General features: G+C 35.4%; 2 protein-coding genes across 2 annotated transcripts; both read right to left on the reverse strand.

The window, feature by feature from the left end:
* Positions 1–212: 212 nt before the first annotated feature.
* Positions 213–1,091, reverse strand: LOC133036186 (uncharacterized). The gene has a single exon (XM_061112695.1). The coding sequence runs from the start codon at positions 1,089–1,091 to the stop codon at positions 213–215; it is 879 nt and encodes a 292-aa protein (XP_060968678.1).
* Positions 1,092–15,159: 14,068 nt separating this feature from the next.
* LOC133036187 (uncharacterized mitochondrial protein AtMg00860-like) lies at positions 15,160–16,722 on the reverse strand. The gene is made up of 2 exons (XM_061112696.1): positions 16,525–16,722; positions 15,160–15,381 (listed from the first exon to the last, which is right to left on the reverse strand). The coding sequence occupies exons 1-2, from the start codon at positions 16,720–16,722 to the stop codon at positions 15,160–15,162; spliced, it is 420 nt and encodes a 139-aa protein (XP_060968679.1).
* Positions 16,723–17,569: the final 847 nt, after the last annotated feature.

A 17,569-nucleotide genomic window follows, 5' to 3' on the forward strand; every position in this document is an offset into this window, starting at 1 on the left:
ACCCATCTCTTATCACTCTCCATGAACGTGATGTTGTCGCATTCTGTTTTGAGCAACTTCTCTGGTCTCTCACTGAGATTGTTCACGTTGGTGAGTGGCTTCTCCTTAGCTTCCATTGCATCTCGCTCTTGCGACTTTCTGGAGTCACCTGCGATATGGGGACCGCCTACAATGGTCAATATATTGCGAGGCGTTCTCGAACCACTCGCATTTTAATTTTCCTCTTTGTCATCCGCTCGGCGATGACTTTCCTCGTTCCTTTTATACTTGTTGAATTTTCCCCTCCGGATCAGCTCTTCAACTTCATCCTGTAAAAACCAACACTCCAAAGTGGGGTGACCAATATCTTTATGGTACTTACAGAATTTTTTGGGGTCTCTTTTGTCGCGATTTCCCCTGATCGGGGGTTGCTTCTCGAAGACCCCATTCTTCTCCTCGATGGCGTAGATACGGCCTCGTGGTACTGCGAGTTCAGTATAGTTCACAAAGCGCGGTCCACCTTTCCTTTTCGGCGAGGACTCCTTCTTTGGAGGGGACTTGGCCAGTTTCAGGCTTCGCTGTCTTCGTGGACTGCGTCTTCTTGGTCTTCGACCTCTGGAACTTTTCCCTCGGGGACTACGGGATCGTGACCGCGACACTGGTGAGTTACGCTTGCCTTTGCCTTTCTCCAATTCTGCCAGAGAGTTTTCAATCCTCTTATGCGGTTCGGCCATGGCAAAGAACTGGACTAGCGATTCTGGTCTCCAGGCCTGTAGCTCCTTCCAAAAATCGGTTCTCGGCAAGACACCTGTTATTAGCATACAAACAAGCGAAGACTCGGGAGCCTTCTCAACTTTTGTTACCTCGACATTAAAACGTTTAAAATAGTCCTGTAAAGACTCACCGGGTTCTTGCTTGATGTTAGCCAGAGTAGTATAGGGCGGCCTATTAGTCATCATGGCTTGAAAATGCGTGAGGAATAGATCGACAAAGGTTTCCCATGTCGAGATTGAGGCCTCAAGCAATTGGCTGAACCAATCGTGGGCATTTTCCTCCAGCGTTGCCGCAAGAATGCGACATTTCGCGAGCTGAGGTACCTGATCTACTTCCATAATAGTATTGAGCTTTTCTAAATAATCTATGGGATTAGAGGTACCTTTGTATTTTAGGGATTTGGATAATCAGAATCCCTTGGGAAGCTGAGCTTGTCGCACTTCCGTAGTAAAAGGAGAGGTCCGATGCATCTTGTATATGGGCTTTCTCTGCTGCTCGAGTATTTTCAAAGCTTACAAAAGCATGCTTTGATCAATACTCCCAGCTATGGGAGCTGGGACTGCTACGACTGCATGGGTTGTGGCTACTGCGGCGAGGTTTGCTGGGACATTAACCCTGGTAGTCGTTGTTGGTGTGTTAGGCAGGTTTGTGCGAGTGTATACACCTTGATTGCCCATTTGGGGATAACGGGCTGTTTCCTCGTCACGAGGGGCGTGGGAGCGTGCTCTGAAAACAACGTTAAGGTGATCACGCAGATCACCCCTATGAAACTGATATTGTCCCCCTACTGCGTCTCCACAGAACCGGACCTCGTATACCTGCTAGGTGTGCGACCATGCGAGGACGAGGAGGCAGATTCTATGTCGTTGTCTCGTGAAGGCCTGCTGCGAGGGTTGCATCGTTTGGGGTCTTCATGTATCTGCGTCTCCTGGTTGGGATACCTCGTAGATTGGTCTCTTGAGGTTGGCTGATTCAGGTCCAGACCTTCGAGGTTGGTCCTTCGTTCCCTGCAAACACGGTTATTACGACGCCTAGAATTCGTTACCTGAGGGTTTTCTATGCGAGTAGTGGGGGCTCGAGGGGGGCGTCGGGACCTGTTCTGTCCGTCCACCTCGGCCTGCAGTGCGCGTAATTGGTCCTGGATCGCGGTATACTGGTCAGTGGTGAACTGGACGATTCCCTCAGATACTACTGCCGGAGTGATGGGTGGAAAGTGCCCCATTGTTGCTGTTGGCGTGGATGTTTCTCGGACTTGGGGGCCAGCAGTTTCAGGGAATAGATTGAGAGGTCTGACATTACCTCTCCCTACTCTGCCATTAATGACATCCACAGGTGGCATTCTAACTCCAGATAACGGAACGTTCATCATTCCGATGTTGATGGATTCGTTGTTAACACATCCGTTTGCTTGGTTTCCAGCCATGATGATATTCCTTCTTGAATTTAGTAATAATGTACTTCTCGGTTCCCACACAAGGCGCCAAATGTTGTCGAGCGAAATTCGCAACACCAAAAGTATATGATAATTCTAATAATAAGAAGAAATTGTATGAAGAACAAATGCGAGTATTCAACCTAAAATAGCGAGTACTCGACCTGGGAATGTAAATACTTAACAAAAAACTAGAAATAACAAGAAGACAAAGGATAATAGTGGTTCAGTCAGATCACGTTCTGCTTAGTCCACTATAGCAAGAGTTTCGTAGGTCTCATTTCGTGGTGGATCACCCCTTTATATACAAAGCAGGTGTCCAGTTAATTACACCAGGATTGTTATTCATTGTCAATCCGTTTGTACATTGATTCATAATAATTAAACTAAAAACGTAAACATTAATAAATGAATAACAGTTTCGATTCACTAAATACAGCAACGTATGCGACTTCCATTGCTCGAGTTGGCTGTTCATATTCTGGTATAAGCTCGCGAGCTTAGGATAGACCTATCATCTGATTAAGCCTAAGATGTCTGCGTTCTTCGATAGTCGCATTTATGGACATCGTATGATGAGCTGATAAAACCTAGACATGCGAGTCTATATTGGTTTATCGAGGCTGTTAGGTCATCGGGACCAGCTCGCACTATAGAGAATAGATCTCTATGTTTTCGCAGGAGTATAGAAAGGATACCCGCACATATCCTGGTACATGCGAGTTGGATTCGTTCTTTGGTCCCACATAATGCGAGTTACACGAATGCGAGTCGACTTTGATCATACTCGCATCATCTCGCTGATTCTAGCTCAGGCGAGGTTTAAACTCGAGGAGTCTTTCATGGATATCTGAGCCTTTCTTGGAAAGCTGAATACACGTGTCCTCCAAACAGGAGTCTGGTCTCGAGTTTCTAGGTGAGAGAAATCTCACTATAACAATGCCCTATTCACATAATGAAATCGGGTAAATCACATGATCAAAACCCTAATCCGGGAAACCCGAACCCACAACCCGAGGTTCTGTTACACTCTCTACGTGTTACTCTAACTCTGGAAATAGGGAAACACCCAACTATGGCACACGAAATGGATGAGAATCGAGAAAAATGAAGCATTTGGGGACCCTGCTAGACGGTTTTACAAGTACCGGTAAAACCGGCTAGCCGGTTTGCACCAGTTCACCCCAAACTTTTCATTTCTTGCTCAATCCTCTACCAAAACAACCGAACCTTCCAGAGTTCCTAAACAATTCACAAACAACATTTTCCAACTAGTATTACACAGAAAATCCCAATGAAACACAACATGCCGTTAGTGATCAAAGCTTTGAACTCAAAGCTCAAACTTGCTGAAAACCTAATCCAAACATCAAAACCAGCTGTTAGAAGCTAAAGCCAACTCAAATTAACCCTACAATTCGAACTACAACTCAACCTAACCCTAACAGCCACTAATACTCAAAATCACATATTTAAACCAAGTAAAAACTTCAAGAACTAAGGGGTAGAGATGCTAGGGCTTACTTTGGCATGACTTCTCTTGAATCCCTTGCTGAAATTACAAAAGTTCAGCAGCAAACCCTCTTATTCTAGCTGGGTTCGAAGAGAGAGAGGGAAGGAAAGAGAGAGCTTTCTATTTCCTTTGGTTTTTCTTAATTACATAAGGCTTAGGAAATAAATTCCTTTGCTAAAATTAAACTAGCCAATTGTCACAACCTAGCACAACCATCTATCCTTCACTTAAAGAAATGACTCAAATGCCCTCCAAGTTACAACTTAAGTATTTCTCAAAACTAGGGGTAAAATGGTCAAATTCCATAACCCCACTCAACCTCGTTATTTTATTTTCTGTAAAATATTTCCCACTAAGAAATAAGGCTCTAAAATTACCCATGTAGTCAAACTAGCCATCCATCGCATTTTTCGTTGTCGCCGAGGAAAAATTACAAAAACGACATAATTCATATATAAGTCAAATAATACCCCTAGAGTTTAATAAAATCGCTGGAATTGAGAAATTAAAACTCTAATGCCCATTTCTAAAAATGGGGCCCAAAAATAATTAATTTCATAAATAATCATAAAAAGAAAAGAAATTAGTGCTAATTGACTTTACTAATCCAAATTACTAAAGCGGTCATTACACCAGCCATAAAGGGACTATTCTCTCGTTACAATTTTGCAACTTTATTTCAAAAAATTATTTTTCTTTCAATAATACCATATTTTCAAATTCAATCCTATAAATGCCAAAACTATTTATTTAATAAATAGAATTAATTATCCAATAAAATTTCTATTAATATTATTAATTAATTAGACCATACAAAGTCTCTTAATTAATAAATTGACAGCAAAACTTTTTTTCTTCACAATTAAGCCCTTTGCTTAGTGAAAATTCATAAATAAGACAGTCTAATTTTAGAATGAAATTTTATTAATTAAAATCAATTGACTGAGTCTGCAAGCAGTATTATCTCAACTTACGAGGGGACCATGGGCCTATATAACTGAGCTTTCAATAAGTAGATGTAGAATTTACCAATTAAATTCCCTAACTTATGAATGTCGCCTTGCACAACTATAGATTTCAAATTAAATACACTCTCAATTATATATAATGCTCTATATATATACCACGATATAGATAAGCTATGACTATTCTATTGTTACAATCCTAATAGTCAAAGATCCTCTATAGATAATCTACACTGAATAGGGATAAATTTATCGTTCTACACTTCAATGTATTTTATCCTTAAAAAAGTTAGCTACCTATAAATGATACTTCAGTAAACTAATATAATTACTGAAATGAGGCCTTAGTCATTTATCTCTATTTAGCCAAGCTCGAAGGAAATCATCGTTTCACTTCTAAATAATTATAGAAGCTATAAATTAAATATTTATGATCAACGCTCCCACTCAATTGATGTACCATGTTCCCAAGATGTAAATATCAGTCAGAACTATTGTTAACTTTCACGAACAACTTGAAGAAAATAAATAATATAACTAAGTTGAACCTAACCATATCAGGAATATGATCCATAGACCTAAGATCAACCATTGGGATTGATTTAGAAAGATATAATGGTAAGTTTATAATATCTTTTCCAAGATCAATATCAGTCCCTTCCAATGTACACTCCATAAATCTGATACTGCTATACGTTGCCAATGCCCTAGAAATTACATAACACTTATCCAAGGTGTAAGTATACCTTATCGACGATTATCATGTCAGTCTAAATCCAGTGAACTGAAAAATCATGGGAATTAAACTTTTGAACATATAATCATGATTATATTCCAATGTGCTGATGACACTATTATCATGAACAAATATATATTTACATATGTTCTGGAATTGATAGAGTTTATACATTAAACATAATCATGAAATAAATCATGTGGACCATGCAACATAAAATGATTTCTGATCTTTTATTAATTAGTAAATCTGATTATAATGAAATGAGTTTTATTTAGAGCACAAATCCCAACAAACTCCCACTTGCACTAATATAAAACAAAAAGTACATTTCAAATAATCTTAAAACCTTGATATCCAGATCAAATGAAGTATGTAGTATTCTCTCTGTAATAGGATCTAAGAGGCTCTGTTCAATTGAACCTTTCTCCACCATTACATAGCCTTAATGACAAAATCTTTGATATTATGAAATTCCTCTCTATATGTCTACTCCTCTAGGGGCACTGGATTCTTTACTTTTTGGCAACTACTTCTGTGTTAGTCAGGAGGTAACACTAGTAGTTATTAAATTGTTGGTACAACGCTAAAAACTGTATAGAACTTTCCATAGACTGAATAAGTATCTTTCTTATAACTTTAACATGCAGCCTCACTGGTAGAGTTAGAGACTTCAGATTGGTTTTTATGCTTCTGCAAAATAACTGCTCCACCCCCATAGTAAGCACCATCTCATCAATAGACTTTCTAGCATCATGGAAAGTTTAGAAACTTGATTTGGTGTAGTCTAAGAGTAATAAAATACCACCCTTATCAACTAACATATAGTTCCTCTTCTTGATCTTAAGATTCATTTGATTGTCTTCCAATGTTCCTTTTCTTGATTAATTTGATACCGACTCATTTCTCCCACTCAACAGTAGGTGTTTGGTCTAATGAATAGCAAAGCATACCTGAGACCTCTGACTGTTGATTCTAAGGAATTCTTTCTTTGGCCTTTATCTTTTTCGGAATAGTTGAAACTGTCCCTTACTCAAATAAAATATATGTCTAGAAGTCGAGAAGCTTCTATATATTGCCATTAAATAAATGCTTCAGCGACTTACTTTACTTACTAAAGTAAGTCCCTTGCACTAGAGTAAGTAAATTACCAGGCATACTACAAGCCACGGGTTTAGATAATCTTAAACCTATAATAATACTAGGATTATGAATTTTTGTTAAGTCCATTGAAAGACCTATTTTAAAAATTTACTTTCTTATCCTTGTAATAGAAAACTTTTGGTTACTCCATATAAATGGTTTTAACTGTAGTTCTCTTGGCTTTGCATCTTCTTTCATTATTCTAACTATCCATTACTTGTTTAAACTAACAATTGATTTTCATCACAAGTGTCTTCAAAGTCATAACAGGGTGAGTTCCTTGAAACCCTCCCACTACGACAAGGTACAGTGACATTCTGTGTAAGAACATAAGTGGTATTATCCTCATCGGTTGTATCAAAACAACAGAGGCAGTGGGACCATCTTATATAGAATAAGATGATAGAACCCTTTTGGAATCGAGACAAAAAATATCTCCTCTACTTTGCTACTTTATTTTTAGGCTTAGTCATTTTCTTAGAAAAGTAGTATTTGTTGAAACAAACGCTTTCTTATCTTATTGACGATGGGATGGTCCACCCCTAATCACTTAGAATAACTGTCAAACATACAAACCTTAGTTAACAGTTCTAGCTTTTCTTAAGGCCACGATCAACACATCCATGAATCTAGTAATGGTTTACACTGAGTACATAACCATTCCATCATTCTGAAATTTTCCTATCACTAGGGTATATCCCTTGACAGACTTAGGCAACTACTAGTAACTAATCATTGACCTTTTGCTCTCCCCAATATGCAAATCGAGTTTCTGGGGATGTAAGTTTGGATAAAATTCAAAATTAACTTAATGATCTTTGAACTACATATCCACAAAATATTTCTCCACCCCTATCATTTTGCAAGATATTTAACTGCTTACCTTAATGTTTTTTAACATTGCTTGAAATTCATGAAATTTCGTAAACATTTGAAATGTCATTGCATAAGGTAGAATCTATAGCAATCGACTTAAGAATTTAACGATAACTCATATCCATTCCTAAATGTACAACTATATGTCAAATACAGATGATTCTACTTTCAAGTGGATATAGGCACATTGGCTCTTTGCAGAGAATGATCTTGTCAAAACAACTATGAACAAGATGCAAATGCTATAAATATATTGTTGTGGTTTTATGAATTAGATTTAGTTACTATAAAGTGTTCTTAGAATAGTCCAAGTGGATCTTGCTCACAGAATATAAAACTCTTATTCCATAAATAAGATACAGTTCGGATCTATTGACAGAAAATAGATATTAATAACTTGTGAAAGTCATACTGTATTGTCCAATGTATTCTAGGAAACTGAAAAATAAAATATCTATTTGGAATCTGAAATTTAAATTCAAAGACTTAGATTTATACCAAATATACAATGAGTAATTATTCAAGCTTGGACCACCACTACTAATATAACTCTAAGATTAAGTTGCCTATAGTAAGCATATACAAGTAAGAGATTTCTAAGATCGAGGATTTATATCATTTCGGGATAGAATATCGGGAATATAGTTATCGCGCAACTTAATTTCATAAGAAAAATTAGAATGACATCATAAGCAGATGTTTTATAAACCATTCGTCCAATGATGTATAATTTAAGCAAATTCGAAATGAAAAGCTAAGAGAACAAAAATAAAGGATAATTTTAATAAAAATAAGAATCCAACGATATCCCGGTAGGCGAGAGTCAAAGTCATTCTTATTTTATAAACTTCTTCATTTTTTCAATATTGTAAATACTAGTCTAAGTTGACATCTTTAAATGTACAACTAGATGTTGCATTTACAAATACTTATCTGTTGTGATCTAACACTTTTATGTTTGTCTAATGGATGACATTCCTTTCGGATTTATCCCGTTAAAACAACAAACTAAGTTAGACCAACAATGAAGATTCAAAATTGAAACTACAACAATTAATAACTAAAACAACATGGCCCAATATAAATTCATACACACTCTAAAATTTATCGAGTAAGAAAGACATGTGAAAATACAAACCAAGCACATCTTAAACAATTTCCAAGGTTTCCAACAAACTGATACAGTGTCCCAATAGGCGAGAGTCAAAGATATCATTCATTGAATAGAGTAGTCAGCTCATCTAAAATAGACACCATTCTAGCAACCTTTTATTTGATCAAAATAAGAATCCAACGTTGTCCCGGTAGGCGAGAGTCAAGGTTATTCTTATTTTATGAGCTTCCACAATTGTTTCGTACTCCGTAAAATTTATCTCTAAGAAGTCACCATAGGGGAGAGTCTAATAGAGAAGAAAACTTACAAAATACTTATCTTTCGAGATTTTTACGGTGTTAAATGCGTCGATGAATAACCATCCATGAGGGGGACGAAGTCTAGCGTCTCGAGGTTATATTAAAAATAATTTAACCATGTAGGACCAACAATGGAGATCGAATATCCTTATAACTAAAGCTCATTATTTCAAAGAGTTATATTCTCATATGATACTTATTTTAATCTATTTATTTTCATATATATATTTATTTAATTAAAAATTTAGATGACTCTAAATATAAATTTAATTCAACATTTATAAAATTATAGCGTAGGAAGATCTGAAAAAATAAAAATTTATATTCCATCCTTAGTATTAATTTTCTAATAAATATTATAAAAATTACTTAATTTAAGTTTGTCCAAGATTAATTAAATAATTAATTTTCAACTCAAATTTAATCTTCTACAAATATATATAATTGAATTCAAAATCTAATGTATTTACAAAACATTTTCAAAATTCATTCTAAAATAAAATAAAATAAAACTGGAAAATTATATTAATTTATGTTGATCTAAAATTAAATAAATTAATTTTAAACATTAATATAATTTTCCTATTTAATTAAATCTCTTAAGAAAAATATCAAATATTTAAGTATCTTCAAAAAAATCAACTTAAATATTAATTTTCTAATTTTATTAAATATAACTAAAAAAATAACCAAAAGTCTACTTAGAAAATATCTATATATATAATTCATAAATTAATTACTTATTTTCTAATTAATATATAATATATTTTACTCTATTTATTTTAATTAAATCATTAATGAAAATTACTTGATTTCAAGTTGACCTAAAATGAATTAACAAATTAGTTTTCAACTTTAATCTAATTTACAAAATTGAAAAATTTCGAAATATCTACATAATGCAATTCAAAATTTAAGTGGGAAAGGATTTTTAAAATAAAATAAAATATACACTGAAAATTATTCTAATTTAAGTTGATCTGAAGTTGAATTTTTTTAAACTTAAAGATAATTTTCTATGTATTAAATTCATTAAAATGGAAATGATTAAGTATCTAGAATAAAATCAACTTAATTATTAATTCTAATTAAAGTTCTAAGAAAAATATCTTAATTTAAGTTGGTCTTAAATTAATTAGAAAATGAATTTTCAATTTAAATATATTTTTCTACTTAATTAAATATTAGAAAATATAAATTAGTTACTAGAAATTTTTATTTAGAATATTTCATTAAACTAAGTGTGTTTTTTTAAATTAATTTTAAAATCATCTAATGAAAAATTAATTTAATTTATTTCAAAATTAATTATGTTGATAATTCAATTTTAATTAGGTTAAACTAGTATAATTAGCCTAATACAATTATTTAAAAAGGCAAATGGGCATTCACAATTGGGATTGTTCATGTGGGGGAGGGCATGGTTCAGTATGTCGTACCGACTACTAATGGCCCCCTAACTCTCACACAAGGCCCAAAGGAGATGAATTTAACCTTAAATTAAATAATTGTTATTCATTGAATAAGCCCAATACTTGGGCCTAAATAAAACTATCAAAAGTGATATTTCATTTTAGCAACCTAGTCAATTTATCTATCTAGAAATAAATAGGTTTCCTATATGCATCTAAGCCCAAAAACAAATATATAGGCTCACACTGGTCAAATTGATTTGGATGGGCCCTATCATATTTCTAGGTTTACATAGATGAAAGAAATACAAAATTTACCTGTTACAAATTATTTATAAGATCTGCTGACAATCAGACTATGATTAAAATCAAATCATTGGATCTCTCAACAAGTTAATCATAACAATATAGATCGAATAAATAATAGGTTTGTTTAAAAAAAGTTTTGAATAAAAAATTTAAATATAAACAAACAATGTCCATGTAACAAATTGTGAAATAAGATATTTATATATAATTAAATTATTATTTAAACTAACCAAATAAATTTTGAAATTTTAGGGTTGTTTTAATATCTTTCAAAAATTCAAAATTAAAATAATTTTAAAATATCTACGTTTATTTGAATTATTTTTATCAAACTAAGTTAAATATCTATTAAGATAAATGATTTCAAAATAACCAAATAGATATTTTCAATATCATTTTCTAATCTTATAATTTAATAAAATTAAATAACAAAATAAACCAATTTTAAAATAGATAAGGTTAGGTAATTATTATTTTAAGAATAAAATAATCAACAAATAATAATTATCCAAATTATATGTCAAAATATCTCAAATTAAGCCTTTTTTTTAAAAAAAATTTTACAAAAATATCTAGGTTATTTACATATTTAAAATACTATTTATAAATTTCTCATGAGTAAAATGTTATAAATTATCGTTTTTCTAACTTATAATTTATAAACAATTAAATATTTTTCAAAATAACTTATTTTGAATTTGAAAATATTATGGTTAGAATATCTATAAAAATATCTAGGTTAATTTCAAATTTATTAATTATTTATCCTATAAGATAATTTTAATATAATATTTCAAATTAAAAGGCAAGGCTATCATTTAATTTTAAATATGCCTAATATTAAAATATCTAATCTTATAATTAATTAATATATAAATATTAAAGAAATTAACATTTTTTTTTTAAATCTTACCATAATTCAAAAATAAAATAATTAATTTTTAAATTTTAAACATCAAAATATGATAAATTAATAATAATCTATTAAAAGAATTAAATATTATTAATTTAGAAATTTGATATTAAAGTTTAAATATTAAAAATAATTTTTTAAATAGATATATAGGGTTGTGGAAAAAAAAATTTAATTTATGAAAAAATATCACAAAAATCGCAATTTTTGTGGAGAAACACTTGGCTGCACAAGAAGGTTGCACACAGCCTACCTACGTGCGTGCAAGTGGAAGCTCTAGGTGTAACACCCTAACTATTATAGGCATGTTAGCTCGTTGCTAATCAACGAGATTATTGAAAATCGTGAATAATTAATATTTTGCTTAATTATTTAAAACATAATATATTACATTTATAAAATTCTGGGATCCCGTTTACAAAATACAGTTACAAAAGTTTACTATTCATATACAAAATATTTGCCGCCTAGCGACCAAACAGCATAAGCCCTGATGTCCCGAAGATCGTACGCTCCAGGCCTAGCCGCCCCCACATGTACAATCTTCACCTGCTCACTCTCACGGCTCCTCAACTTTAGCTTTGCCCTTATCTACACATATCAATAGCACTGTGAGTCGACAGACTCTGTAAGAAAAGCATAACATATAACATACAAATAACCCGGGTTATAACTTGGCGCCCATACACCCGATCATAACCCTAATCCCCGTGTCCCACACGGTACTGAGTCTAGAACGTTCATACGACAAAACTATCAACCATAATGTCAGCCTACACTCAATATGCTAGTCATACTCTAGCCATATTTATGTGACAACATCGATCAGTATTTCAGCCAACATACATTTATCAGTAATCAGTACAACTCTATGTATGCTATTATTGTTATCAATGTAATTTAACAGGCATAAACAACATGTACGCTAACATGTAATAACATATGCATAACATTATACTAATCTTACCTCGTTTCCGAATTCAAGTGTCCCGGCCAACCTGAGTGGAACAACTGCTCGGCGAATTACATGCTCCTAAATCACATCAATCATAACATAGGTAAGTGATACGCTAAATCACTTTTTGGGGACTTAAACTTGAAAATAAAGTTTCCCTATCAATGAATAACATAGAAATACCCAAAATATCATAAAAAATTTGGAAAAACTAGGGTTCCCAAAACTGCTCCAACCGGTAGACCGGTTCCCAACTGGAATTCTGGTTCTACGGGATTTCCTGGGGACCAACCGTACAGGTCCCTCTGAACCGGAATTCCGGTTCAGTGAAAGAATCACTCAAAATTTCATAACTCAACCAAAACGACCCCAAATCAAATGAAACCTTCCAGACCTACTTTATAGACCACATAGAACATATCTAAAGCAATAAAACATCCCAACATGCACAGAATCAAAACCACCATGTGAGAGCACAGTTTGAGCTCATAAGCTTAAACCTTGAACGAACCTCATAAACCACCACCAAACAAGCTCTAAAAATCAATTCTAACCATTATTTAACTTCAGAAACAACATCAAACAATAACAGCAACTTCAGAGTTCAAAAACCTAAATTCATGCAAAACCACTATACTTTCCTACTTAACTTCCAAAAGGAAGAAGAAAAAGGTCCTTACCTTAGCAAAATAAGTGAGTCAAGATTGCTGAATTCCTCAAGAAATGATCTACTTAGAAGAGCAAATTTGATTTTTCTTCTTGGGTCCCTGGTGGCCGACTCAAAGCAAAGAGAGAGAGAATTGTTTTCTTCAATTTTCTAATTTTAGAAAATGATGTAAAATGGTTTAAGTATTCTAATATCAGCCAAAAAAGATTTAATTAAAAATTAATTAAATTTTCAATAAAAGACAAAATCCCTTAAGGCAAAAAAGACCATAATGCCCTTGCCCACACAAAACCATTATAGAAACTACTTAGGGGTATTTTTGTAACTTCTAAAATCTCAACTATTCCCGACATTCCCAATGTCTAACTATATCGCCCCGCTATACTAAAAATACTAAGATGTAATTCGAATAGCCAAACACCGCGTTCCAATGTTGCGGGGCACTGAATATGCAAAATTCTGAAATTTCTATATATGTCATATAAAATGCATTCTAAATTCAAATCAATTACCATAAATTAATAATTCTATACTAATAAATAATTTTCATAATTAAGCAATAATTATCTACTAATTTCCAAATTAAAGCTAAGCAGTCTTTACAATTATCCCCCCCATTTAAAAGGATTTCGTCCTCGAAATCTAACCTGAACAACTCTGGATATTGAGCTCTCATGTCTGATTCTAACTCCCAGGTGGCTTCCTCCACCTTCCTATTTCTCAAAAGTACTTTGACCAAAGCTATGGTCTTATTCCAAAGGACTTTATCCTTTCTGTCAAGGATCTGAACTGGTTGTTCTTCATATGACATGTCCAGTTGCAGCTCAAGATTTTCATAGCTAAGTACATGAGCAGGGTCTAAATTGTCCTTTCGGACTGTCCATCAGTCTGAGGGTGGAAAGCTGTACTGAATTTCAGTTTAGTACCTATAGCCCATTGCAAACTCTGCCAAAACTTAGAGGTAAATTTTGGATCTCTATCCAAAACTATGGAGTTTGGTACCCCATGGAATCTTACTATTTCTTTGACGTACAAATCCGCGTACTGATCCACTGAAAAAGGCTGTTTTAACTGGTAGAAAATGTGCAGACTTTGTGAATTGGTCTACCACAACCCAAATAGAATTAAACAAACCCGCAGTTCTAGGTAATCCAACCACAAAGTCCATCGGATATCTTCCCACTTCCACTCAGGTAAGGTTAAAGGCTGCAACAACACAACCCTGCCGGTCTCTGATGTTCAGCCTTGATCTGCTAAAAGGTTAAGCATCTCGATACGAATTCTACAACATTCTTCTTCATTCTGCTCCACCAAAATTAAGGTTTAAGATCTTGATACATCTTGGTGGTGCCGGGATGTAGGGAATATAGAGTAGTATGAGCTTCTTCGAGAATTTCATTTCTGAGTTCCCCATTATTAGGAACACAAACCCTGGTTTTGAAGAACAACATCCCACTGTCTGACACTGCAAAGTCCCTGATTTGACCAGCTGATACCTCTTCCCTGATCTTTACTAACTCTGGATCAGTTAACTGAGCGACTTTAATTCGTTCTGACAGATCAGATTATAGCGTCAAGTTATGAAGCTTGCCTACAACAAACTTGATGCTAGATCTGACCATGTCCTCTGCTAACTGAGGTGAAATCTCAACCATACTAGCTACGTCCCCGGGACCCTTCCTACTCAGGGCATCGACCACTACATTGGCCTTCCCAAGATGGTAAAGGATCTCACAATCGTAATCCTTAACCAACTCCAACCAACGCCTCTGTCTCATATTAAAATCTTTCTGAGTAAAGAAATATTTAAGGCTTTTATGGTCAGTATAAATTGCACATCTCTCTCCGTAGAGATAATGTCGCCAAATTTTCAAAGTAAATACTACCGCGGTAAGTTCCACGTCATGAGTCGGGTACCGCTGCTCATAATCTTTCAACTAACGAGAGGCATAGGCAATAACCTGATCGGCTTGCATCAGTACGCACCCCAGACCCTGTCTGGATGCATCACAATACACTATGAATTTCTCCTTATTAGAAGGTAGGACTAACACTGGAGCTGTAATTAATCTCTACTTCAGCTCTTGGAAGCTTGCCTCACACTTGTCTGTCCATACAAAACGCTGACTCTTTTTAGGAAGCTCGATTAAGGGTGTTGAAATTTTGGAGAACCCTTCCACAAACTGACGATAATATCCAGCCAGACCCAAGAAGCTTGTAATTTCTGTTACTGTTTTCGGTCTTAGCCAATCCTTGACGGATTCTATCGTTCCTGGATCCACCTTGATCCCATCCTTGCCAATAATGTGCCCAAGAAAGGACACATGAGATAGCCGAAATTCACACTTCTTGAATTTGGCGTACAACTTATGTTCTCGAAGCCGTTGCAGAACCATTAGGAGATGTTGCTCATGCTCCTCTTCTGATTGAGAATACAGAAGGATGTGGTAGATAAACACAATAACATTGATATCAAGGAAATCCTTGAATATCTTATTCATCAAATCCATGAAAGCTGCGGGAGCATTGGTTAGTCCAAACGACATAACCAGGAATTTATAATGTCCATACCTAGTACGGAAAGCCGTCTTTGGGATGTCCTCCTCTCAGATTCTCAACTTATGATAGCCCGATCGGAGATCAATCTTTGAAAAGACTGTCTTCTCCTGAAGTTGATCAAAAAGATCATTGATCCTAGGGAAAGGATATTTATTCTTGATTGTTAGCTTATTCAATTCCCTGTAGTCAATGCACATTCGCAGAGACCCGTCTTTCTTCTTGACAAACAGTACCGGAGCTCCCCAAGGTGACACACTAGGCTGCGAAAACCCTATGTCAAGCAACCCCTAGAGTTGAATTTTCAATTCTTTAAGTTCTGCTGGAGCCATTCTATAAAGGGCCTTAGAAATCAGTTCTGCTCCAGGTGCCAAATCAATGACAAAATCAATTTCTCTCTGAGGTGGTAAGCCTGGAAGTTCATCAAGAAAAACATCTAGAAATTCTCAAACCACCTTGATGTCTTATGGCCGAACAGAGTCAGGCCGAGTGGTATCCAATACCATGGCCAGAAACCCTAGACATCCATCACGTAATAATTCTTTTGCTGTTAGTACCAAAATTACCGGGATCCGAGATCCCTGAACCGACCCGACAAAAACAAACGGTTCTTCGCCTTCTGGTTGGAAGATTACCATCTTCCTCTTACAATCAATACTAGATGAGTACTTGGACAAGAAATCCATTCCCAGTATAATATCAAATCTGTTAAACTCATTTCTATTAAGTCAGCACTCAACTCCCTATCCTCGATTCTGATCGTCATAAACCTAATCTGCCTTTTGGAGATAACTAACTCTCCGCCAGGTAATAGGGTTCCAAACCCTGATTCATAACTATCATGCCAGTCTATCCAATTTACTAAAAATTCTGGCTCCCACATAGGAATGAGTGGCCCCAGAGTCAAACAGCACAGAGAAATAAGAGTTGTTGACCAAGAGCTGACCTGTTACTACTGGGAGGCTGGCTTCTGCATCAGCCTGAGTTATCACGAACACCCTTGCTAAAGTGGGTTTCGCTGCAGTGTTTGGTGCTTCAGTCTTGAGTTGGGGACAATCCCTTTTATAATGCCCTGACATACTGCACTGGAAACACCCCTGCCCTCTACACTCCCCCAGATGGTGCCTTTTACAACTGTGGCACTCTGGGTAAGCGTATTGGGTCTCAAAACTACCCTGTCGATTGCCTCGACCCTAGATCCCTCAGAACCTCTTATTCTTACCTGAGCCTCTAGATGCAGTAGGTGCCTTTCCTTTCTAATCAGAGGTCGAGCCACTACCTCCCCTACTAAAGCCTAATGTAGGAAGGGTAGGAGCCCCGCCAACAACCAGAGTCCCTCGAGATTCTAAAGGGCACTTCACTTCACCCTCAGCTCGTAATGCCTTGTCCACCATATCAGCATAGGTAGTGTTGTCATCAGTAGTAATCATTAGGTCATGTCTGATTTTTGCATTTCACCCGTCCAGGTACTTCTCTTTCTTACTGTAATCGGTTGGCACAACTCCCGAGGCCAACCTTGACAAGCGATCAAACTGAGTTGTGTATTTAGTAATACTCTTGTTCTCTTTCTGAGTCAGTTGAGTAAATTCTTTTCTTTTGGCACTTCTGACTGCCTCGTTATAGTACTTGGCATTAAACAGCTCCTGAAGTTTCTCCCAGGTCATTGTGGTAACGTCATGAATCATGGACACCATGTGCCACCAAACCAGAGCGTCTTCTTGAAATTGGAAAGTGGCACAGGCAACTCTATCATTACCAGTGATGCCCATAAAGTTCGAGATCCTGGTGATAATAGTTAGCCATTGCTCGACTTTCATAACATCGAGACCTCCCAGGAAAACTGGAGGTGCCTGCTTGCGGAACCTTTCATACATGGGTTTCATCTGGTTCACTGCAACAATAGCTTCGGCTTGCATAGGAGGGGCA

The sequence above is a fragment of the Cannabis sativa genome, chromosome 3, assembly GCF_029168945.1.
Source record: "Cannabis sativa cultivar Pink pepper isolate KNU-18-1 chromosome 3, ASM2916894v1, whole genome shotgun sequence".
NCBI lineage: Eukaryota > Viridiplantae > Streptophyta > Magnoliopsida > Rosales > Cannabaceae > Cannabis > Cannabis sativa.